We start from the raw sequence: 24,039 nt of genomic DNA, 5'->3' as shown, positions 1-24,039 counted from the left end.
AAAGAACCAGGTCTTTACAGACTTTTGGAAAGATAGCAATGATGAGCTATTTTTTATTGCTATCGGTTTCTGATTCCAGATTTTTGCTGTATGCAAAACAAAGCTTCTCCCCCCCCATTTAAGCTGATTAAATCTGGGGGTTCTAAGTAACATGGCGCTACTAGACCTAAGGTTTCTCTGTGGATCATATTATCTTAAGTTTTGCTTCAAAAACTGGGGCCCTGAACCATGCAAGGCCTTTTAAGTTAGGCATGCTGACTTAAACTGGCTTCTGTTTTCTGTCTGTGAGCTACCGGCTCAAATCTAGGTATATGCAGAACAAGCCTGGCCGCCGCATTCTGTAGGCGTTGGAGCTTTAGTAGTAGCTGTTTTTGAAGCCCTGAATACAGAGCATTTCTGTAGTCCAATTTAGAGAGTGTAAGCATTGTTACTAGAGTTTTCCTGGTGCCTAAGGGGACAAATGGCAATAGCTTTCTTATCAATTTAAGAGTGTACCATATTGATGAAGAAAGTTTGTTGATCTGGGCCTTGAAGTTTAGTTTGGAGTCAAACACAAACCCCAGGTTCTGAACGCTATCCACTGGCAATGGACAGCATCCCAAACTATCAGGCCACCAGTCTGGTGACCAGATGTTATGTTCAGCCCCCAGCAACAGAACCTCTGACTTATCGCCATTTAATTTTAGGCAATTTGCCTGCATCCAATGACTGACCTGGCACATGCAGAGCCTAAACCTCTCTGCTGTCTCACCTGTGTTATTCGAGATAGACCCTACAATTTGGGTGTCGTCAGCATAGGATATTGGGATAAATCCCCCGTCTCTGATGATGTTTGCTAAAGGGGCAACATATACGTTAAAGAGGGTAGGGCTTAATGACGAGCCCTGAGGTACCTCCCATAGGGTTCTAAAAGATTTTGATGAATGTTCCCCTAGCTGAACCGTAAAAGATCTTTCTCCCAAAATGGAGGCCATTAATGATACTGCAAATGGGTGTAAGCCTATTTCTTCTAGGCGGGTAAGGACTATGCTGTTATTAACGTTGTTGAAGGCTGCCGACAGATCTAACAATATCAAGGCAGCCTTACCCCCCTCATCCAGCACCATCCTGACCTCTTCTACCGCCATGATCAGAGCAGTTTCTGTCCCAAGTTCCTCCCGGGACCCAAATTGTGAGGCATCAAGTGCCTGGATGCCCTAATGAACCCGGATTGTTGTGTATTCAAGTGCTTTTCTAGAATTTTAGCCAGGAAAGGGATTCTTGATATTGGTCTTTATTTAGCAGGGACCGATGAGTCAAGGTTGGGTTTCTTTAAGAGAGGCCGCACCAAGGCAGCTTTCCATGCTTTCGGCAAACAGTTTGCCTGCATTATTTTGTCGAGAAGCATCTGGAGTTGAGAGATAAGTAGCTCTGGGAACAAATGCAGCACCCTAGGTGGGCATGGGTCTTTTGGGCCCCCAGACTTAGTTGTCAGTATGAGTTTGCATATCTGCTCTATAGATGGGGCAGAAAACTGAAAGACTTCCATGCTCCCTTCTGTGTCCCTCTGTGAGCTAAGATGTGCATTTCCTGACAGCCGGTCATTACTGTTGAGGGGGTTAATCGATTCATAGATAAGTTTAACCTTGTTGATGAAGAACTGCCCCAGTTCATTACAGAAATCTAAAGTACCTTCTATGTTTTCGGGTGTTGGCTCTGTTAATTTTTTAACCGTGGCAAAGAGTACTTTATTAGAGTGTTTCGCCTCCTCTATTTTATTTACATAGTAGACCGACCTTTCCTCTACTATCGTTTTTTTATACATTGATAGTGACCTGCAGTAGTTTGCTTTCTCCCTGATATCATAACTACGCCTCCATGTCCTTTCAGCCCGTCTACATTTTTGCTTTTATATTCTTAGTTTATCTGAAAACCAAGGCTCGGAAATGTTTTTCCTCTTAACGTTTTTCTTTTTTATCGGAGTGACTGAAAGAACTGCCGCTTTTATCCAATTGTTTAATTGGTCTGTGGCTGTATCAATATCATGATTTAATCTAGGAGCAGTCGTGTTCAGTTGTTCGTGTCATTTAGCTATGTCAATTTTGTCCCATTCCTGGTATGTGAAATGTCTCCCTTTGGAAGCCCCTGGTGTTTTTAGTATGTTCTATAGCTAGGGTAAATTTGACAACTTTGTGGTCCGACCAGGGGGGAACATCACTTACAACGCATTTTTTACAACGCACTACCATTACATCGCAACCATTACAACGCATACCATTACAACGCATTGCGCTGGGGGGCGCTCTAGGATAGGGAATATATTTAATTTACTATCCAACACCTTCCCTGCTATCCACGGGGACTGGAGTTGGAATAGTAAATTAAATAATTCACTATCCAGCGCCTAAAAGCATTATGCGTTGTAATGGACTGCGTGGTAAAAACCGCGTTGTAAAGGCATGCGATGTAAAAGCATGCGTTGTAGTGACACCAATCCCCGACCAGGGGACCGAAATGACTTTCCCTATATTGATGTTAGAGTTAGAGGAAAAAATCCCATCCAATGTATGACCAGCGGAGTGTGTTTCTTGCTGGAATAACTGGGACAGGCCACAACTTGTCATTGCTTCAGTGATAAGTAATGTATTTTTATCTGCTGCTTTCTCCAGGTGTATATTGAAATCTAGTATAGTGTAATCCGCCCCCATTATACTGGATTCCATGCAGGGCCCAGTAATTGTAATATGGGGGTCTTTGCCTTGGGTGGTCTGTATAACAGAAGGCCGTCAAAAGTGTAATTTTAGTGATACGAATTTTAAAAGGAAGGGCCTCGCAGTCTGGAGTGCTCCCCCCGGCCACGCAGCGCACCTGAAATTCATCTTTGCTAATGATCGCTGTCCCTCCCCCACGTTTCCCCTGTCTATCCACCCGATGGATGGAATAACCTCCCGGGACTGCTAGTGCCAAGTCAATGTCAGAGGAATTATCTGCCCATGTTACAGTTATGAACAATATGTCGAGATCATGTGCATCGATCAAGTTTGCTACTTCTGTGTTGTGTTTTATCAGGGATCTAGCATTTAGCAAGGCTGCCTTCATTAGTGCATTTGGTTTATTTATAGCCTGCGAGCATTGCCTGTCTGCTGATCCACACCTGGTGTAATTAAAGATCAGCAAGCAGCTCGTACAATGTTTTGATTCCAGCACAGGGTTGAGAATGGCGCAGCTATGGGTAGTCCGTAAAGCCATGAGTTCATCATTACTATAGACTATCCTGGGTTGATTAATATGATTTTGGACAGAGATTTTGGCCCTCGGCCCAGACGGCCGCAGACGGGCTTGCCTTTGGCGCGCCTTCGGTGCGCCCGCTGCGCGTCCGTATCAGCATGGGTTTTATGGTCGCTGGGCTCCAACAACTAGCCTGCTCACCCCCGTACCAGGCTTCCTACCAGAAGTGAGTGTGTGCGTGCTGAGCGAGCCCTCGGCCCCTTCCGTACAATCGGCACTTGCCGCGACGGACTGGAGGGCATAGGCGTGAAGAAAATGCTGCCTGCAGATCAGAGCCAGTAATGAGGTAGGCAATTAAGAGCAAAGTTTTACTAATGAAATTTTTAAAAAGCCAGAGGGTGTTCCTAAAAGTTATTACCAGTGTAGCAGTGTAGCAAAAGCAGTTTCAAGTGCCAGAGCCTCGACCACCTCTAGGCGCGAGCTACTGCAAATTAAGAATCATCAGACCCCGCGTCCACTCTGGCCGCCTCTTTGTAGTCGCTGGGCTCCAACAACTAGCCCACTCACCCCCGTACCAGGCTTCTTACCGGAAGTGAGTGCATGCGTGCTGGGCGAGCCCTGGGCCCCCTCCGTACAATCGGCACTTGCCGCGACGGACCGGGGCCATGGGCGTGAAGAAAATGCTGCCTGAAGATCAGAGCCCGTAATGAGGTAGGCAATTAAGAGCAAAGTTTTACTAATGAAATTTAAAAAACCCAGAGGGTGTTCCTAAAAGTTATTACCAGCATAGCAGTGTCGCAAAAGCAGTTTCAAGTGCCAGAGCCTCTACCACCTCTAGGCGCGAGCTACGGCAGTCTAGAATCATCAGAATCAATTGCATATGGCTAGGTCCAAAGTGAGGTGAGATTAATTCAAGCATTCCATCCATAACTTTGTTGTTTTTGCATAGTATTAATGGACAGTATTAGCACTAACTGGGATTCTATAGCAGTAATTACCAGTATACGCTGGGCTCCTAGAGTTATAATGGGCAACATTAGTGGGGCTCCTGCAATAGTAATGGTAATGGACAGTCAGCACTTCTTAACAGCGCTCCTACATTAGTAATGGACAGTAATGATCAGAACCAGCACTTCTCAGCGTGCCTGCTACAGTAGTAATGGTACAAATCTTGAAACTATGCCCTTATAATTTTGACTTCAGCTACCGAAACTTTCTGTACCCTAGTATCATGCTACTGCTGCAAAGCGCTCCGACGCCTTGGGGCCAGGTCTGCACTATATAAAATTGCAAAAATAAAATAAATAGGTACACACTGAAGGGAAGTATAGTGCAGTCTCCCTGCATCTGCACTAACGGTCAAAGCTGCCTACTTTGGAACAGGGAAACCAGGTTCGAGCCTCGGCGTGGCTCAACATTCTGGGCAAATCACTTAACCTCTCTGTCTATCGAAAAAATAAATGCATCCTTGTGTAAGGTAAGTGGTGGTGCTCATGTAAAACGCTCCACTTCCTTTAGGTCGAGCTCGCGCTAAATAGCACCGCCCCTCCCGATGAACTCGAACGACCTCGTCTGTCGCAGTTTTAACATAGAAAACCAAAGTCCCGTTGTATTCGGTTTGGGGTAGGCGGGTCGACTCCTGTCAACAACATCATCGGCAAATGTTCAATGAAGGGGTAAATGTAATTAAGGGTAGGGGCACAAGAAAGGACGATCCGCGTTTCATGAAAATATAAAATCGAGGGCAACTCAGGAACGCCCCACCCAAGATGGCCCGGTGACTTCCTTTCCTATCTGCGGGAGCTTCCTCGCCCCTGACGAGCCTTCAGTGCTTGTGGCAACGTCACTTCCGTGGAGTGAGGGGCGCGGTCTACTGTCAGAGGCACGTCGCGGCGGAGGCGGAGCATGCCTGGCTGTCAGTGGTAGTCGAAGCGAAGCATGATAAGGAACGGACACGGTGACCCTCCTGGGGCAGAGCCCCCAAGTGGCAAAGCCAAGGGGAGCGACATTCGCGTTTGGTGCGATGGCTGGTGAGTGAGGACGGGGGCGGGGAGTTAGGCTGGAAACCCAGCACCGTGGAGGCAGATCCTAGGCTGGGCACACCTTTCAGGCCAGTGGCACAGTCCTGAGAATAACGTGCCTTTTGATTTCGGGTGGACTGCCCCATGAACGAAGGTGTCTACCTTGTAGAAGATACTGCTTGTAGGTTGACAGTATTGCACCCAAAGAAAGAGTCTTTCTCATAGTCTAATGTCCTTCTCACTCTTTATTATAAGTGGCCTTGGCGATACGGCGAGTTGCGCCTCTAAGAGGAAATGCCGCCCACCCCACAAAAAACCAACTACCTGTAAACACATAAATACTTGTCGACGTTTGATACTAAAAAGAGGTTCGATTGATTCGGTTTAAAAAAAAATCATAACGGGCATAATGATGATAGCACAGGAAATGGCTCCACGTGACCTTTGACAGGACACCGTCGTTGCAGAAAATTACATCTCGTGGGCGGTGGCCTGGATCAGCCAGTAAAAACTACATACAACTGCCAGAATACAGACAAAATGCGTTGTGTATGCTTCTCACTTTTAGTTTGAGACCGCACTGTCACTGGCCTTAAGTACTTTTATTCTGCTCCATGTCAGTTCTTTATTGTCTGTTTTTCTCTTTTCAACAGTGCAATCTCCTCTCCATTACTTTCTTCCCCTTGCTGCCAGAATTTCAGTCTGCCTCTTTTATTCCTCCTTGCCCTTCTAGCCCTCTTTGGCTCCTTCCCACTGGCTGTCTTGTTTTAGGAATTTTAAGTAGAACCGCCTGATACGTAACTAGATAATCAGTCTCTCTGTTCTTTGAATTCTGATACTTAAAGTATTATATTTAGAACTAAAATGTGAAGGCGATAAATGCCACATTTAGAGGAAAAAGGGACCGGAACACATGGAGTAAAAGGACATAGCATCCTTCCCCTTATAGAGCGCCTGCAGAGAGTCTGACTGTTCTACAATCTACAACTTGCACAGAGAGGATGAACCGTGCTGAGGTGGCCTCGGTTGCCTCACCCACTGGCACTCAGCCCAAGGCAGGGCTTCAGGGAACCAGTTATTGCTTAACATTCTGGCAGAAACTAGATCTCATCAGCAGGCATGTTCAACAACAAAGCTAGCGTAGAACAGCCAAGCTTCTTGAGCCGAGTGCTATGCACATCATATCTTGGTTGTGCAATTTACTGGCGTCTAACTCCGGATTCTCAGGAGGACCTTGTTTACATATTTTTAAGGCTGGCCTTGGGTAATCAACCTAACAAAAACTTTCAGGAGTACTGCAGAGTGGGATTTTGGCTCATCCCGCATGTTGGTGGACAGGAATACATGTTTTCATTGTGCTGATGTGTTCTTACATAGAAATTGCACTTTCCCTCCACGCAGCTGCGATTTTAATTGTTTATCCAGGTGACTGAGCCAGCAGCAGTATGGCTGCATATGGAAGGCTCACTAACATGTATAATGTATCAAGCTTACAGTGAGATAGAGCATGACCTTTCTGTGAGAAACATGGATTTATAATGTTGTTAAAAAGTCTTAGATAAGTACATAATTAACAGTGCTTGTTTTTCTCTGGCAAAAGCACAGATAGGATGAGGGCATTTCTGAGGAATGTATTGCTATTTACCAGTGCCAGCACTTTCCCTCCCTTTTCCACTATTAAGTTTAGACTGCCCCTCCCTTTTCCACCATCAAGTTTAGACTTCCCAAAATAGTTGGATGGTTAAGATAAGTATTGGATGCCCTAGGCTACACTAATTTACATGCATTTTACATACCCTATCTAGGCCCTTATTGAAAGAATTGTGTTTTTTCTGTTTAATGTGTACATTGCCTTTATTTGATTTGCAAACCATAACACAGAAATTTCCTTGGCCTCAGTGTTTAGAAATGCTGACAGTGTGAGATATACTAATGTTCATATGTGTGTACAATACCATAAATACATTTTAAACTATTGAAAAAATAGGGTTAGTGAAATAGTTTTCTTCATAGACCTAGTAGCTGCATTTGATAACCGATGGTGTGAAAATGGTCTTCCTGAAATCAAATTTTTAAAGGTGCACATTAATACCCAGAGCACATTCAATGTGTCTCCATTACATGCTGAGAACCGTTATAGAGGGATTCTTGAGGAACCGCACGAGAGAATGCATAGGGACAGTCTACAAAGCTCATAGTTTAGCACCATCTTAACCATTTCCCATAGAACTAGCTTATGGATAAATGGAAGAAAATATTTGTGGCTTTCTGTTTTTGGATGCCAGATCCTAAGAATAAAAAAAATCTATTTTGAAGGCAGCACGATAAATATGTGCTTTTGCTTGTTGGCAGTATGACCAGTAACAGACAATAGATATTATGTGGAGTGTCACGGTGCTCAAATGGTGTGAAGATGTTATTTGGCAGGCAGCTGGGTACATTTCAGAGAATGTTATCTAATTGGCCGATGTATGTGTAGTGGCAATCTAGTGTGATAATCGGTCCGCTAGCTAGCTGCATTGTATGGGTGTTAGCATGCATGCTAGAGAGTCATTGCAGAGTTTTGCATTAGCCTGAACTTTCTGATTGCAGGCACATTGCAGGATGTCCTTTTTAAAGGGAATGACACTTGGATGGATATTAACAGGCTTGAGAACTGTTGACACACTTCCCTTACCCTGAGAGTTAGTGTGATCATGGGGGCAAGACGAACACTCTCATGCTAATTTTTATTTGCAACTACAGATCAAAGTTGACACCTTTTATACAATATATTGTTTGAATAGATGAAGGTAGGGTATACAGCAGGCATTGGTATTTGGGAACTAGGGGGTATTAACAGGACTTGAGGTATTTAGTGGTGTAGACGTTTGATATTAAAGTCTGTTCGTGACAGTCCCTGTGATCTAGGTTTTTTTCCTGACAAAGAGGCTGTGTTGACAAATCAGCTTCATTACTTTGAGGGATCTTGTGTGTATATACAACACACTTCAACTATGTACAAAACGATGGTGCACCATACAATGCAGGCTCAACAATGCTGGGATACACAGCACTTGTAAACAGTGCATTGGGGTTTCCAGGCATCGCACATTTTATGCCCATCTGCTGGTGAGAGCTGCTACCCATTTTCTTCTATAGTTGGCCATCTTAAAGGTAATAGTGAACAAGGTGGCAACAAAAAGTAACACTATGAACCTAAGACAGCCCATCCCTCTGTGGGCCCAGCTGCTGTGGCCATGCCACAACAGCTTGGCTCCCACACTATCTCCCAATCTGTCTCTCTCTGGTCCCATTTTAGTTCGGGAAGAGTCCATAGGAAAGTGATCTTCACCACTGCCCCTAATCCCCTCACCCCCAGCAGCACAAGGGCCACCATGAGCGAGACCGTAAGCAAGCAGGAGACCTTGGTCCTGAGGCAGAAGCATATCAGGTAAGGAACACTTGGACGCTCCAACACCACCAGGTCTTGCGTCAGTTGTGTGCTCAGCTAAAATGCCCAGCCTGCCTGTTAAAATGTAGAGCTCGTTAATGGTTATAATCCATATACCTTAATTTGCAGATCCATAATTTGAGGCCAGAACATAAAAAGGATGTGATTTGAGGTTTTTGCAGCACCTTTCCTCTGCCACAAGTCTCCCCGCATTCGATGGCTCTCCCAAATGCAACAATGTAATAAATAATTTGTCGCACTCCAGTTTTTTCAAGGCTTCTTAAAATTGTATACGTTCTTTTAAAAAGTAATCAGGCATACTGGAGTTCTCCTTCCTCTGTACTAATGAATAGGCAGACAGAGCAGGATATTAATACACAGGATTTCTGCTGACCCCGGTAGCTTGGTATCATTGGCCTGGGGTAAGGACTTCACTTAACTATGAGTTACCCCTAGCCCCACCCCTGCATACCCACACAAGACCCCACTCCTGGGGAATTGGCAAACCGCAGCACTGGAGTCTTCCCTTTGGCCTAGACCAATCAAGGAAGCCCCATAGCGATAGGTGCAGCCTCCTGATTTCTAATATCACTATACAACACTCTTATGGTGGCCCCCTAACTGTGCCCCTACTGAGACCACTGGAGGTTTAATTACACTAAACTCTTTGTTAACCATACTTACTTAAGGTGACCGGAAGAGTCACTTTGTATTATGCAAAAGTGTGTTCTAAACACAACTCTTTTTTTAAAAAAAACAGATTTTATTAGTTGCATGACAGAAATATAGCACGTAATTCTCTGAGCACCAGAGACAATCACTAGGGCAAATGATCAATAACACAGCATGCAAACATTTTCATAGGCGATAAATCAGGAGAAGAATGTAAACAAGGAAATGTCCAATTGTACAAGAAACCCCTCCGCCCCTGCCCGCCCACCCTCAACTCCCCACCCCCCTCTCATACCTGCTGCTGCCTACTCCGTCCGTGTCGTGCCAAGCGCTGCATATTGTTTGCCAGTACAAAGGCTGTAAGGCCATCAGACATACTGTAGGGCCTCCTCCTCCACGGGTGGGTCCAAGTCCAGGCCCCGATAGTCAGCCCACCTCTTCCAAATTTTATAGTGCTTGAGGGGGCACCCCGTGCGACATAGACAGGTTGCTCCAGACCCATACAATAATCCATCCCATTCTGCCAAGCTGTGAAGCTGGGAGCCCGAGGTGCCTTCCAGGATCTCGCTATGTCCCTCTTGGCCAAAGTCAGACCCAAAAGTAGTAAATGACGCTTGTACCTATTGCCCCCAACACCAGCTAGAACATGAAGGAGAGCCAGTTTGGGGTCCCTCTGCAACTCCCAGGCCAGCACCTCACTCAAACACCGGAACACTCTGTCCCAAAACCTCTGAAGAGCCCCACAGCCCCACACTGTATGCAGCAGCGTACCCACCTCAGAGTCGCATCTAAGACATGTCGGGGATGCAATCAAACCCGCCCTCTACAAGCGCTGTCTAGTGTAATATGTACGGTGGAGGTACCTGAACTGTATCAGTCGCAAGCGCGTGGAGACGGACGCTCCCTTGGGCCCCTCCAGGGCTTCCACCCAATCTTCCTCGTCAAGCTCCCCAACACCCCGCTCCCATTGGGTCCTAAGGTGGGCAAGGTCCGAAGCGCTATGGTGCACCAGAGTTTGGTAGATGCAGGAGATCTTTTTGTCCGGTAATTCCCCCATAAAGACCTTGGCCTCAATGGGACTGAACTCCAGCAAATCTTCCACGTCTCGGGTATATGAGGCAAGGGCATGCCGGAACTGGAGGTACTTGTAGAATTGGGTATGTGGCATGTCAAACTCCTCCCGCAGCATAGCAAAAGATTTGAGCGCCCCCCCACACATAACGTCTCCCAGTGTAGAAATACCTATTGTGTCCCATTGCCGAAAGCCCACCAGGGCTGCCAGTTGAGGCAGTCTACCATTCTGCCACAATGGAGTCTCCAGGGTCAGGACATTCCACCAACCCACCCTGCGCAGGGCCTGCCGCCAGATCTGGAAAACCACGCGCGTGATGGACGGCAGCGATCCCCGGAGGGGCGCCGAGTACAACAGCGTATGCAGGGAGGCGGAGCCAATAAGGTAGCGCTCCACCGCGTATGCAGGATCCCCCCCTGTCCGCGTAACACCAGTCGTTGAGTACAAGAAGGTGTGATGCTTGATAATATGACAGTAAGTCAGATGTGGCAAGACCCCCGGTATAGGTGGAGCGGAAGCAAGTCCGCAGCGCAACTCGTGCCGCGCCGCCTTCCCACAAGAAACTGCTCAAGGCCGCGTTCAGGCGTCGAAACCAAGTGTGCGGGACCAACGCCGGGTGGTTCTGCAATTGATACAGAAGACGTGGGAGCGCGACCATCTTAAAGATGGCAGATCTACCCTGAATGGAAAGCGGCATCCTGGCCCACACCTTGATATCCTCTTGCGTACGGTCCCAAACCGGGGCGATCTAAACACAACTCTTCATTAGGACAAAAACTCTAAGAAGTACATTCTTATACAGGGGAGGCATGCAGGCTAGTGCAAGAATTTTTAGCATTCCTAGTAAAATAGCATTTTGATGTTTAAGCACTCTTTGCGCTTTTTTTGTCCAGCATTGGTAAAGCCATTAGGTATGGCTTTCTTGTGATTACACAAGCTGCATGCACAAATGTTAACAGGAAATATGAATGCCTTTGTTCAAATACTTAGGAACATCAAAGCAAGACCTATTGGCTGTGCCAATGCTGGTTTCCCTGTGAGATTGCATGCATTTGCAAGACCTGCCCTACCCAAATGGTAAGCGGAAGTATGGAATTTTAAAAGGGTTGCTGAGAAAGTAGTGGCTTATTGGATACATCGTTAGAGGCGGTATCTATGCAGAGATCTAGTCTTCCCTTTAGCCTAGACCATTCAAGGAAGCCCCATAGCGATAGGCGCAGCCTACTGATTTCTAATATCACTATACAACACTCATATGGTGCCCCCCTAACTGTGCCCTTGCTGAGACCACTGGAGGTTTCATTAAACTAAACTCTTTGTTAACCTTAGTTACTTAAGTTGACAGGAAGAGTAACTTTGTATCATGCAAAAGTGTGTTCTAAACACAACTCTTGATTAAGACAACATCTCTAAGAGGTACATTCTTATACAGGGGAGGCATGCAGGCTAGTGCAAGAATTTTTAGCATTCCTGGTAAAATAGAATGTTGATATTAAAGCACTCTGCACTTTTTTTTGTCCAGCATTGGTAAAGCCATTAGGTATGGCTTTCTTGTGATTACATAAGTTTCATGCACAAATGTTAACAGGAAATATGAATTCCTGTGTTTACATACTTTGGAACATCAAAGCAAGACCTATTGGCTGTGCCAAAGCTGGTTTCACTGTGAGATTGCATGCATTTGCAAGACCTGCACCACCCCATTGGAAAGAGGAAGAATGGAATTTTAAAAGGGTTGCTGAAAAAGCAGTGGCTTATAGCATACATCGTTAGGGGCGGCATCTATGCAGAGATCTAGTTCTTATTGTACACCTTCATCCATTGGTGGTCTTGCACTGTTCCTTAGTTGTTTTCCAGCAGGGTAGTATTTCTGTCTCTTTTTGCTTGCCCTACACTTTCCGGAGTGACTGCAGCAGTTTTAGCAAGCACTGCCAAAGTCAATTGTTTTTCAGTTTGAGTGAAAATATTTACTTAAGCTTCAGCAGTCCCAGGACAAAGTAGCTTTTTGGGGTAGCAACGGCAGTAACTTCTCTAGATTGTTGTAGCACACGGGCAGTAGCACTGCAAACTACGCTGTAGTAGAGAACAGATACATGTTTAACTGCAGCCCACACATCTGGTATAGCAAATACAATAGCAATGGTTCTAAGTTCACTAATGGAGCCCTACTACGTCCTCCCCTCCTACACGCATATCTCAGGGCGGTTGCTGTGGTTCTCGAGACACTTGAGATCTAAGGATTTAATTATATGGTCTGTCCCATTCTCCTGTTCCCCAGCTCTGTATAGGTCACTGGTCCCTGGATTCCAGAAGTTCCGTGCTGTATTATCCTATCACGTATTCTAACCCTCACCTGACTCCCCTCACCCCCACCCTCTTTTCCTAGACTCCACAGAGGAAAATGCCAGCAGCAGCTAGTAGCACTTAACCTCATAGATGCTAGTAAACATCCCTCCCCAGTGCTGCGCTGTCCATTGGAACTAGTGCTGAATGGACGTCCAATGGTCGTGTGCAGCACTGGGGAGGTAGTGCTGCCGTCGGCCAACACACCGACGCAGCACTTAAGGGGTTAAAGTAGGCCGTAGGGTTTAGATCCCGGGGCTTGAGTATCTCCAGTAGCGTGCCGTCTGCTTTGTATTTGGGTGCCTCTTTCTGTGTTCTGTATGTGCACCCAAACCGATTGCACATCAGTTAACACATATACCTAAAACATGTTCGACGTATTGACTTTGGTAATGCTTGTTCACACTGAGTCTTAGTCAGAATCAGAAAAATAAGCAACATTTCACATTCTCCCTTTGACATCACTCTCCTCTGCGATCTCTCCCTCTGCGTTAGGCAGATAGGTCCTTTTTCTTCCCACCTTCTCTTGCTAAAAGTCCAGCCATTTGCTTTTTTCACACACCATCTCCTTACTCGGCATTGCTGTCCTTTCACTCTCTCCTTTATGTACTTCTTTTCAATTCCTCCACTTCACTATCTATCCATGAATGTATTTTCTTTACCTTCGGTGCTGTAAATTTTCAACAGCTGTGTACCTCCTTGATCATTTTCCCATAGCATCGTAATTACATTTGGCATATATGTGACCATTGCTCTGTGCATAGAGAGGGCAAGGATTGAATGAACAGGTAGCGTGGCTACCAATATGACACAGTACCACAATACCACCTATGAAAATACCCGGAAATGCCCAAGGCAACACCATTCAACAACCCCTGACCTCCCTGAACACACAACCAGAAGGCCCGATATCGGTTCCCCCGACTTTGCCCGCTGCCAGTAGAGATGCACCCCAGGGAGCATCAAAGGGCATACATCGAGCAATGGTTCACAGACAAGCCACGACCCCCCCCCGTAATCCAGAGCCCACCAGAGAATACCGTCACCAATGGGCATTCTAACACGCCAGTAACCCTCAATTTACCTCCTGACGCAGCACCCTATGTAATTATCCTTACAAGAGTTCCAGTGCTGAGGCCAGAACAGGTGGAAACTTATGGCGAACTCAAAAATAAAACCATGTTCTGGTTAAACAAGTGCAGGCCCCTGGTGGGCACGGAACAGGGGGAAATAATAATGGTTCGGTGGGTGAATTGGGTGGGAACCAGACCTAAGGAGGACATCGGGGATTTTGTGGTGGTGAACTTTAGAAACCTGCAGGTGGTGGATCAGATATTAAGTTGGGGTCCAACCACAGAGGTTAGTAACATCAGGTCTATGCCTCTTAGTTTCTTTTATGCAAAAGGGGTTTATAATCGGGGGAGTGCCATGGGCGGATTGAAAGCTATGGAGTGGAATTTAGTTGGGCATAACCGCAGACTGCACTATGCAGGCATGAGGAATCGGGGCGGGATTGATCTCCAGAATAGATTCGATCCTCTGTCCACCCTAGAAGGAGTAGATTGACTAGGGATAGACACAAACCCTAGACATATTCAAGCTAGGGACAAGAGTCACGGACAGATTAAGATACCTTTTGATTAAAACATCTCAAAATGAGCTAGCGCAGAGAGGGGAAAGCAAGGGGGCAAATATGGCAGAGAGTACCCAACTATGTACTGTAGGGGAGATCGAGTCAACGGGACCAGATAGCATTGATTTAGGCACCCAATTAATAAATATAAATAAGGCAGCTGACCCTAATGAAATTACTATACTTGAAGGAAACACACTCACTCATCCCCCTAGGGACAGGACAAGAAGAATAGTTGGGCGGGATGGACTGAAAATACTATCCTGGAATGTAGCAGGACTTGCTGTCAAATACGAAGATCAGGAATGGAGGCAATACATCGCCGGGTTTCATGTAATATGCTTGCAGGAGACCTGGATGATTTATTGTAACCATTTCTCTCTGGAAGGGTTTAAGTGTTTTTCAGTTCCTGCACATAGGTCAGCCCCAGGGAGAGCTATGGGAGGGCTGATCATATATGTAGACCTTCTCATACAAGGGGTCTGGTCCAACCTCAACTGGGCATCACAGAACATGCTGGCAGTGGGCTTTCGCTCAAAAAGGTTAAATATCATCCTGGTTAATTGGTACAATGCGGTGGGGGCAAATGGGAAAGGAAACACAATAAAAGAACTGTATTCCCGCATAAATGCCCAGCTGACGATGGCGCCAATGGCAAAATCGGCAGCAGCTCCATCTGTAGTCCTGGTAGGGGATTTTAACTGTCACCTTTGCGCAAGCCTTAGGCCATTAAATAAGGATTGGTCACAGTGTACAGTGGAGTAAGGGCCACACTTCTCGCATTCTATGGAAGGGGTGGAGTTAGATAAGGTGCTGAAAGGCCACAATTTGGTCCATACAATGGACCTGATAGAAGTGGGCAGTGGTGAGGAGCTCAACCCTACTTTTAAGGGCAGAGGATGTCGGTCGTACATTGACTACATTATGGTGTCACCTATACTCAAAGGCCGGGTTAGTAGGGTGGACATAGAAAGTAGCATATTTAGCGATCATAACCCCCTGGTGCTAGAACTAAAAGGCGCAACTATTAAAAACACATCATGTGGGGTAGGAGCGACAGAGAAGATATCAGACCAAGGGAGAAGACTTAGATGGTCTAAAATAGATGGGGATAATTTTTACAAAAATGTAATAATTACAGGGGCAGATGCACTAAATACATGCCTCGACCCCAATATTGAGGGGGTCGACGTAGTAATTGCATTTGAAAAGATGGCGCACCTCATTGACGGACTCTTAAGGACCACTAGGACTAGGATATCAATGACCCCCAAACCTAGATGGTTCGATAAAGAATGCTCAAAGGCACACAAAGATCTTAAATCTATCCTAAAAATAACCCCTAGAGATAGTATTTACATAGCTCAATGTAGGCTGACCTACAAGAAGGCACTAAAAGCCTGTAAAACCAGTCTTCAAATACAAGCCTGGGCGGATCTAATGGAGGCGGCGGAAAGAAGAGACCTGACTGAGTTCTGGAAAATTATAAATAAACCATGTCTCCAGGACTCATGCCCCACACCATTTTGCCAGAGCAGTGGCACTCCCGTTTCCGAAATTTAAACAATCACACAGGAGAAATAAACAATGATGAAGGGCAGAGGTTAAAACTGACTGCACGACCAGAGATTACCCTGGCTGGACGGCCAGAGATTACCCTGGCTGAAGTGGAAGGTGCAATCCTGGGGCTAACTAAAAATAAGGCGCCTGGCCCGAATGGAATTCCTCCTGACCTATACCTCAGTAAAATAGAGCTGTGGGCACCCATCCTCACGAGGGTCTTGAACGCGGCAGTGGAGGTCGTCTGCCGCGTTCTTGGTCCTCGGCAACCATAGTTCCAATTTTCAAAAAAGGAAATCGAGATGACCCCAATTGCTATCGCCCGATATCTTTGATTGATGTCACGGCGAAGGTCCTGGGTAGGGTGGTTTTAAATCGCCTGACTGAATGGGCAGATACCCACCAGGTAAAAACAGACACGCTATATGGGTTTAGGGAGGGGAGGTCGACCACGGACCAATGCCTGAATCTCTACTTGTTGGTCACTAAGTACACCATAGCCAGCAAGGAGGCAGTCTACCTGGGGTTCATGGACCTCTCTGCGGCATTCGATCAGGTGAATAGAGAGAAGCTATGGGCCCTGAGGAAAGGTTTAGGGGTTGACCAGGATTCAGTGAACATCCTAAGGGCTTTGTACTGGAACACAACAGCGTCCGTCCGATTTTACCAAGACGGAAGCAAGGCCTCACCATTTCCATGTACTAGTGGAGTGCGGCGGGGCTGCATTTTAGCTCCTTTTTTGTTTTCACTTTATATTAATAATTTAGATAGGGATTTATGCAAACTTGGAGTGGACTCCCCGCAAGTAGGCACCCGACCAGTTCCCGTCCTGCTTTACGCGGGCGACGCGGTGTTATTAGCCCGGACACCGCGGGGGTAACAGAGGCTCATCGATGGATTTGTGAGTTTTATGGCCCTACTTGATTTGACAGCAAATCTGGACAAATCATATGTTCTGCTCGGGGGGGGCCAGACCAGACAAGAAATGTTCTTATAAGATAGGAACCCATAAAATTAGTCTGGTGTAGTCCTTTCCCTATTTAGGTGTACTATTTGATGGGCTTCTAAAGTTTAGATCTTTAGTGGATAAACACTGTGCAAAATTGGTGGCCTCATCTGGTGCTATAATGGGGTATGGGAGAAGGCTGGGGAGATGGTCTCCCGAGCAAGTGATGAATTTGTGCAGATCGATATGCTGTGCTAAGGCAGCTTACGGGGCGGAAGTTTGGGGTTTTGTTAACATATACCCGGTCCAGGCAGAGGAAAACAAATTCTTCAGAAGGATATTGAAAGTACCATCTAGTATATCTGCCTACATTTTACACGAGGAACTGGGAGAACCCTACATTGAAGACCAGATTAATATCGGACCACTTTTGGCCTGGGTGAAAATCTGGTACAACCCCGAGGCAGACCTCCGTAGACAAATTATCACAGACTGTTTGAAACGAGACAAATGGAGCTCTATCCTCTGGCTAAATTATGAAAGTGCACCCTAGAGGCCATTGGCTGTAAGAACCTCCTCACGGAACCTGAAGCCCTTACTGCCCAGAATAAAACGACGGTCAAGAAAATGTTTGGGGAATGGACAATTGCAAGGAGGGCGGCTACTGAAGAGTGTAAATCTACAGTTGTGGCTTATAGATTATTGAAAATAGAGAGTGGAAGGGAACCCTATCTCTCACTGATCCATAATGCACAGGACAGATTTTATATGACCCGTTTTAGATTTAACCTGTTGCCCCACTTGTTGGCGGATCCCCCCACCCCCCCACCCCCGTTTTACCTTAACGGTCGAGCAGAAGGGTACCTGCGGCTGCGACAATAGGTCTCCGCAGGATACACTTCATTTTGTTTTGCTGTGCCCTTTTTACTCATTACCTAGGCGAAAGTTCCTGGTGGGATTACTGAAACAAGCCAGGTTTAAACATGCTAAGGTAGCATTAATGTTTTTACAGAAGGCTAATGATGCATATACCCTTTTTTGTATTATGAGTTTTATTAAGATGGCAGTGAGGCTAAGGAACTCGAAAGAGATGAGCTGAATATGATGCCCTGCAAATTGAGACTTTAGACTAAATGAAATGAAATGTATTGGATGAACTATTTTTTAATGTATTTTTAACTGTTTTTATGTACTTTTATGGTATCTTTTTAAGTACCGAATAAAGAAATATTTGATTTGATTTGACACAGTGCTTAGCCCTCTGAGAAACCCACACTGCTTTCAGCTTCAACTCCACATCTTTCAATTGTGTCTGGCCTGAACACCTATCAATACCGTGAACTCACCTTGGGGCACCTATAAGCAGCTCTTTTGCAGTGTATGGTATAGATATCCATACGTTCGACTAAAAACAAAACTACAAAAACATAACCACTGGTAAAAGAAAATACTCATTAGGAGTGGAGACATGCAATTTGAAGTAACATTTATGAAAAGCAAACCACATCACTGAGTTGCGCTAAAGTTAAGAGTTCTTACACATGTTGTCCAGAAAAAGATCAGTGTTTTTGCTTCTAGACTTCAGAACATTATTGCCTGGTAGAGACACTTTTCAATGCCAGTTTGTATTGTTTGTTTTACTGCAAGCACTGAGCACTGCCTGGAACCTCCTCATATAAAGCTCCATAACTATCTGCTTTTCACAAAAGTCCTCAAAACCAAACATTTCCCTTTTGAACTAGAGCCACTGACGCCTAGAGCAGTAATTGTTGTGTTATAGTGGTTGGCGAGCCACTGAAGGCTCTGGCCAAAGTCCACCTGCCAATGGATCAGCTCGAGCCCCTTCAGGACTCTTCAGCCCAAGACAAGACTAGCTTTTAAGTGTATTCTGTTGCTGTGGCCCCTCCGCTATGGTAGAGGTGTGTCGCCCCCCCGCCAGCTCAAAACAGCAGGAAAGGAAAAATAAAACAATAATAAACACATTTTATTATTGTTGTATTTTTCCTTTCTTGCCGAGTATTTAGGGGTGGGGCCATGGGGGACGACAGGCGCAGGAGGAGTGGTAGTGTGCATTGTGATCAGTGCGCATGATGGTTTGGCCGGCCGTCTCAGGCTGGCCAAACCGTCATGTGCACTGAAACGGTCTCCAACCCAGCTGTGTTGCTATGTTGGAGACGGCAGTATCCCTGGGAGTGCATATCCTCGGCGCTCAGGCCAATCCTGACGCTGCTCTCATGACATTACTTGAGCAGCGTCAGGATTGGCCGCAGTGGAATCTGGGAGCCTGTGAGAAGTGGAGCAGAAACGCACGACGCGCCTGGCTGCAGGTAAGTTTCTTTTTTAAAATCTTTTTATCACCACCCCCAGCAAGTTCTATGGGGTCCGGTTACACGGTCTCCTAATGCCCTTATTTTTGTTTTTGTTTTATTCAACTTTAGAACACAGAGACTGAGTAACGAGTCCTGTAATGGCGGTCATTCCACAGCGGAGGGCCAAGACCAGATTGTGGCCAGGCCCTGCATGCTACCCCCCTGTGGACACCCAACTCCCTGTGGACACCCATTCCACATTTTTCCCATTTCTGTTTTTAACAAAAAATCTTTATCCATTTTCTTTTAATCCATAACAATCCACCTCACCCACCTCCTAATTTTTCCCCATTTATTTTGTTCATTTGTATTTTTTTGCAGTACCGCCACACAAGCTTCACCTATATAGTACTGTGACAACACACAAGCTTCACTTAATGAAGCTTGTGCAGACCTGCTGTACAATGATGGTGTGTCTTGTGCAGCACCTAACACAGGAGTATCATGTTCCCTTACAAGAAGGCTGCGCAAGGTACCACGGCACAATTTTTTTTATTTTTGGCCCCTAGTTCCTCTCAGGAGTGCCAGGGGCAGTAGCGTAACACAAAATGACGGGGACCCATGCAGGGTATGATGAGGGGCCCCAAGTCTCCTATTCCTTAGAGATATTCTTTGGCCTTTGACTGAATAAGGGGCCAACTTGAGGAGTTAGGGGGGGTCCTTCACCTAAGGGACTTACGTTGGTTAGGCTATATCCCTGTCTTGCCCCATTATATGTTTAACTCATAGCGGCCTAAACGTGTTGCCTGCCTTGCTTTTATCTTTAAAATTACCTTTTCACAATTTACTCGCGGCAAGTTGTGTTCCAAATGATGCCACACTGTTACCTTTTTATTTCACTACAACCTGACTACCACTTGAGCACGGCGCATTGCCAGAGTTGGTCAGAGACGTTTGCTTTGTCTCTGGCATGAGCAGTTCTTTGACTGCTGGACGTCAGGGAACAAAGATAAGGCCTCAATGGAACAATCAGTTCATCGCATGGTGTTATGCAACAGGAAAGTCCGGTCGTGTCAAACAAGCAGGGCCAGGGGTTGGTGTTTGGAAAGAAAGGGACAGGCTACGACTGCAGGGCCTTTTGAGGAGAAGCAGAATTCTTTAAATTCGGCCATTTCCATTGTTCAAGTTAATATCCTTAAGAGGTCTATTATACACACCTGCGAAAAGGAGTTAAAGTTGTACCCAATATGTATTTCGATTCAAACTTGTGAAGTTTGCAATTAATAATAATTTATTTGCAATAAAACGTAAATCCATAAACAGTAGTCATGCACCTCGTAATAGGTTTACAGGCCTATTTTTAAGCGCTATATGACTACACCGTTTCTATTATAGTCCCCATCATTCATGCTCTTATTCCTTTTCTCCATTGCGATTTTCTCTTTTACCAAGTTTCTCTCGATTCTCTCCTTATTATGGACACTGCTCTGCTTTCTTTATAGTGGTAAAATGTAATTAGAATTTGCTAAAGTAGAGAACAGTATGAGCGTTTACGGATTTGAAGCAGGGACAGGCAGTATATTGTAATCACACCAATCATTTAAAGGGGGGGGGGGTTAGAATTCACAGGAAAAAGAGTCCAGCTTTTTGGGTGAGCTCTTGCAACGTTACACAGCCCCAAGCCTGTAATGCTCGAACTATGTTTTAGTGTGCACAGTCTATATAGTCCAACTACAGGGTATATTTAAGTTGAAGCCAGTCAGTATTTAAGTCTGCATCAGCCAGGATTAGAGGAGAGCCTTTCAGAGAGGTGCAGCCACTCTGAAAGGCTTATTCTAGGGCTCAGAAGCTGTTGGGTATCAGGGTTAGTGCATGACAATGCAATCCACAGGTCAATGTAACTCTTGAGTGTTGACTGATGTCTGTGACTGTGCAGTGGTCTACAGCCTCTGGTGCCACCCTTTTAGAAGGATGGTTTTGAGAGTCCGCTAGGCATGCATGAGGGTCTACCAAAAAGTTGATGCTTTGTCCTGACAGGTTGTCTAATTTCTCAGTCGTAAACAAACTATAAGTAGATTCGGCAGAGACATGCTGTAAATGCTTTAAACAGGTACCGAGTACCAGCACTTCTCAGTTATCTTCCCCTGAGTACCGGAACTTCTTCTTAGGCAAGAAGAGTACTGGTCCTCCGAGTAGCAGCAGGGCTCAGGCCCTGAAGTGTGTATGGGTACGTACAAGGAACAAGCTAATGAAAATGACCCTTGCAGATGGATGTGTCTTTGTGGCTCTGGCAGGTAGTCTATCAATCAATCATTTGTAAAGCGCACTACATACCGCGAGGGTCTCAAGGCGCTGGGGAGGGGGAGGGGCCGCTACTGATCGAACAGCCAGTACTTGAGTATCCTCCTGAAGGTCAGCAGGTCTTGGGTCTGTCGTAGGCTCAGTGGGAGGGTGTTCCGTGTCTTGGCGGCGAGGTGGGAGAAGGATCTCCCGCCGGTGGTTGTTCTTCGGATGCGCGGGACAGTGGCGAGAGAGGTCGGCAGAGCGTAGCTGGCGGTTGGGGATGTAGAAGGAGAGCCGTCTGTTGAGGTAGGCTGGGCCTGTCTTGTGGAGTGCTTTGTGTGTGTGGATGAGGAGCTAGAAGGATATCCTCTTATTGACGGGGAGCCAGTGCAGGTTTCTCAAGTGAGGGTGATGTGGCCGTGTTGTGGCATGTCTAGGATCAGTCGTGCCGAGGCGTTTTGGATGCATTGTAGTCGTTTGATGAGCTTGGTCAGGGCTCCCGCGTAGAGGGTGTTTCCGTAGTCGAGGCTGCTGCTGACGAGGGCCTGGGTAACTGTCTTTCTTGTATCTGTCTGGATCCATCTGTAGATCTTGCGGAGGGGGTGTTGAAGCAGGAGGAGGAGATGGCGTTGACTTGCTTGGTCATTGAGAGCGTTGAGTCAACGAAGATTCCCAGGTTGCGTGCGTGGTCAGTGGGTGTCAGGGCTGCCCCCAGTGCCGTCGGCCACCAGGAGTCATCCCAGGCTGAAAGGTTGGAGCCGAGGATGAGGACCTCCGTCTTGTCTGAGTTCAGATTCAGGCGGCTGTTCTTCATCCAGTCGGCGACTGCCTTCATTTCTTCGTGGAGGTTGGCTTTGGCGGTGATGGGGTCCTTAGTGAGGGAGAGGATCAGTTGAGTGTTGTCGGCGTAGGAGATTATGTTGAGGTCGTGCTGTCGGGTGACGTGTGCGAACGGGCCAATTCAAATGTTGAACAGTGTCGGGCTGAGGGAGGATCCCTGGGGTATGCCGCAGATTATCTCTGAGCCTTTGGAATGGAATGGGGGGAGGCGGACGCTCTGGGTTCTGCCGGAGAGGAGGGGGTGGTCCATTCCAGAACCTTGTCTCGGATCTCTGCGGCGTGGAGGAGTGCGCGTAGAGTGCGGTGGAAGACTGTGGCGAAGGCGGCAGAGAGGTCTAGGAGGATGAGTGCTGCGGTCTCACCGTTGTCCAGCAGGGTCCTGATGTCGTCGGTGGCGGCGATGAGGGCAGTCTCTGTGCTGTGGTTGCTGCGAAACCCTGACTGGGAAGGTTCCAGGATTCTGTTTTCTTCGAGGTATCGGGTTAACTGTCTGTTGACGATTTTCTCGATGACCTTGGCCGGGAAGGGGAGCAGAGAGATGGGCCGGAAGTTCTTGAGGTCTCTTGGGTCTGCTATAGGTTTTTTGAGGAGGGAGTTGATCTCGGCGTGTTTCCAGCTCTCTGGGAAGGTTGCGGTCTCGAAGGAGAGATTGATGACGTTGTGCAGGTGGGGTGCGATGGAGCTGCTTGCTTTGTTGAAGACGTGGTGCGGGAATGGGTTTGACGGAGAACTGGAGTGGATTGTGCTCATGGTCTTGAGGGTGTCATCGACGCTCACGCTGTCCCAGGCTAGCAGGGGGTCGTGGTTGATGGTGTGCGGCGGGTCTGTTGTGTACTTGTCTGTTGGGGCTGTCTGGGTGTTGAAGCTGTTGTGGATGTCTGCTATCTTGCGCTGGAAGAAGGTGGCGAGGGAGTCGCACAGGGCTTGCGACTGCGGGATGTCGTTGTTGTTGGAACTGGGGTTGGAGAGTTCCTTCATGATGTTGAAGCGATCCTTGCTATTGTGTGCGCTGTTGTCGAGGCGGTCTTTGAAGGAGGTCCTCTTGGCCGCCCTGATGAGGTGGAGGTGGATGCGGATGGCGTCCTTGTGTGCTGCGTGGCTGTCCGGAGTTCGTTCACTGTACCATTCCTTCTCTAGTTTCTGGCAGGTTTGCTTGGAGGCAAGGAGTTCTGGGGTGAACCAGCTGGCCCTCTTGCTGGTGTCTCTGTGGAGGGGTTTCTTCAGCGAGGCGAGGGTGTTGGCGCAGTCCTCGAACCAGCGTCTGAGGCTGTGGGCAGCATCGTTGGTGTTGGAGTGTTCAGTGGGTGGGCTGAGAGCGAGGTTTGCATGTAGTTGGTCTTCGGTGATTTTGCTTAAGCAGCGGCGGGGTATCTGTTGGGTGCGGTGGTGTGTGGTGGGTTTTTGGAAGGCAAAGTGGATGCAGCGGTGGTCGGTCCAGAGGAATTCGGTGGTGTGGCTGACGTAGATGTGCAGGCTTGAGGAGAAGCCGGGGTTGAGCGTGTGGCCAGCGGAGTGAGTGGGCGTTGTGATGAGTTGCTTCAGTCCGAGGTTGGCGAGGTTATCGATCAGGGTTGTGGAGTTGTCGTTGTTGTTCTCAAGGTGAAAGTTCAGGTCTCTGAGAAGGATGTAGAGTCGGTGGAGGTCAGGGAGTGCGTGTTGATGAAGTCGGCAATGGAGGCGCTGAACTGGGGACAGGGTCCGGGGGGTCAGTAGACGAGGG

At 46.9% G+C, this 24,039-nt stretch overlaps 1 protein-coding gene across 1 annotated transcript in view; it reads left to right on the top strand.

The window, feature by feature from the left end:
* Positions 1-5,065: 5,065 nt before the first annotated feature.
* Positions 5,066-24,039, top strand: part of PCYT2 (phosphate cytidylyltransferase 2, ethanolamine) — a 164,639-nt gene continuing 145,665 nt past the window's right edge. Inside the window, exon 1 of the mRNA XM_086931174.1 lies at positions 5,066-5,237. Coding sequence (XP_086787300.1) covers positions 5,146-5,237 — 92 coding nt within the window. The 5' untranslated portion in view covers positions 5,066-5,145. The remainder of the gene's footprint in view (positions 5,238-24,039) is intronic.

This window comes from Lissotriton vulgaris, chromosome 7, assembly GCF_964263255.1.
Source record: "Lissotriton vulgaris chromosome 7, aLisVul1.2, whole genome shotgun sequence".
Classification (NCBI taxonomy): domain Eukaryota; kingdom Metazoa; phylum Chordata; class Amphibia; order Caudata; family Salamandridae; genus Lissotriton; species Lissotriton vulgaris.
This window is presented reverse-complemented; position numbering and strand designations above follow the sequence as displayed.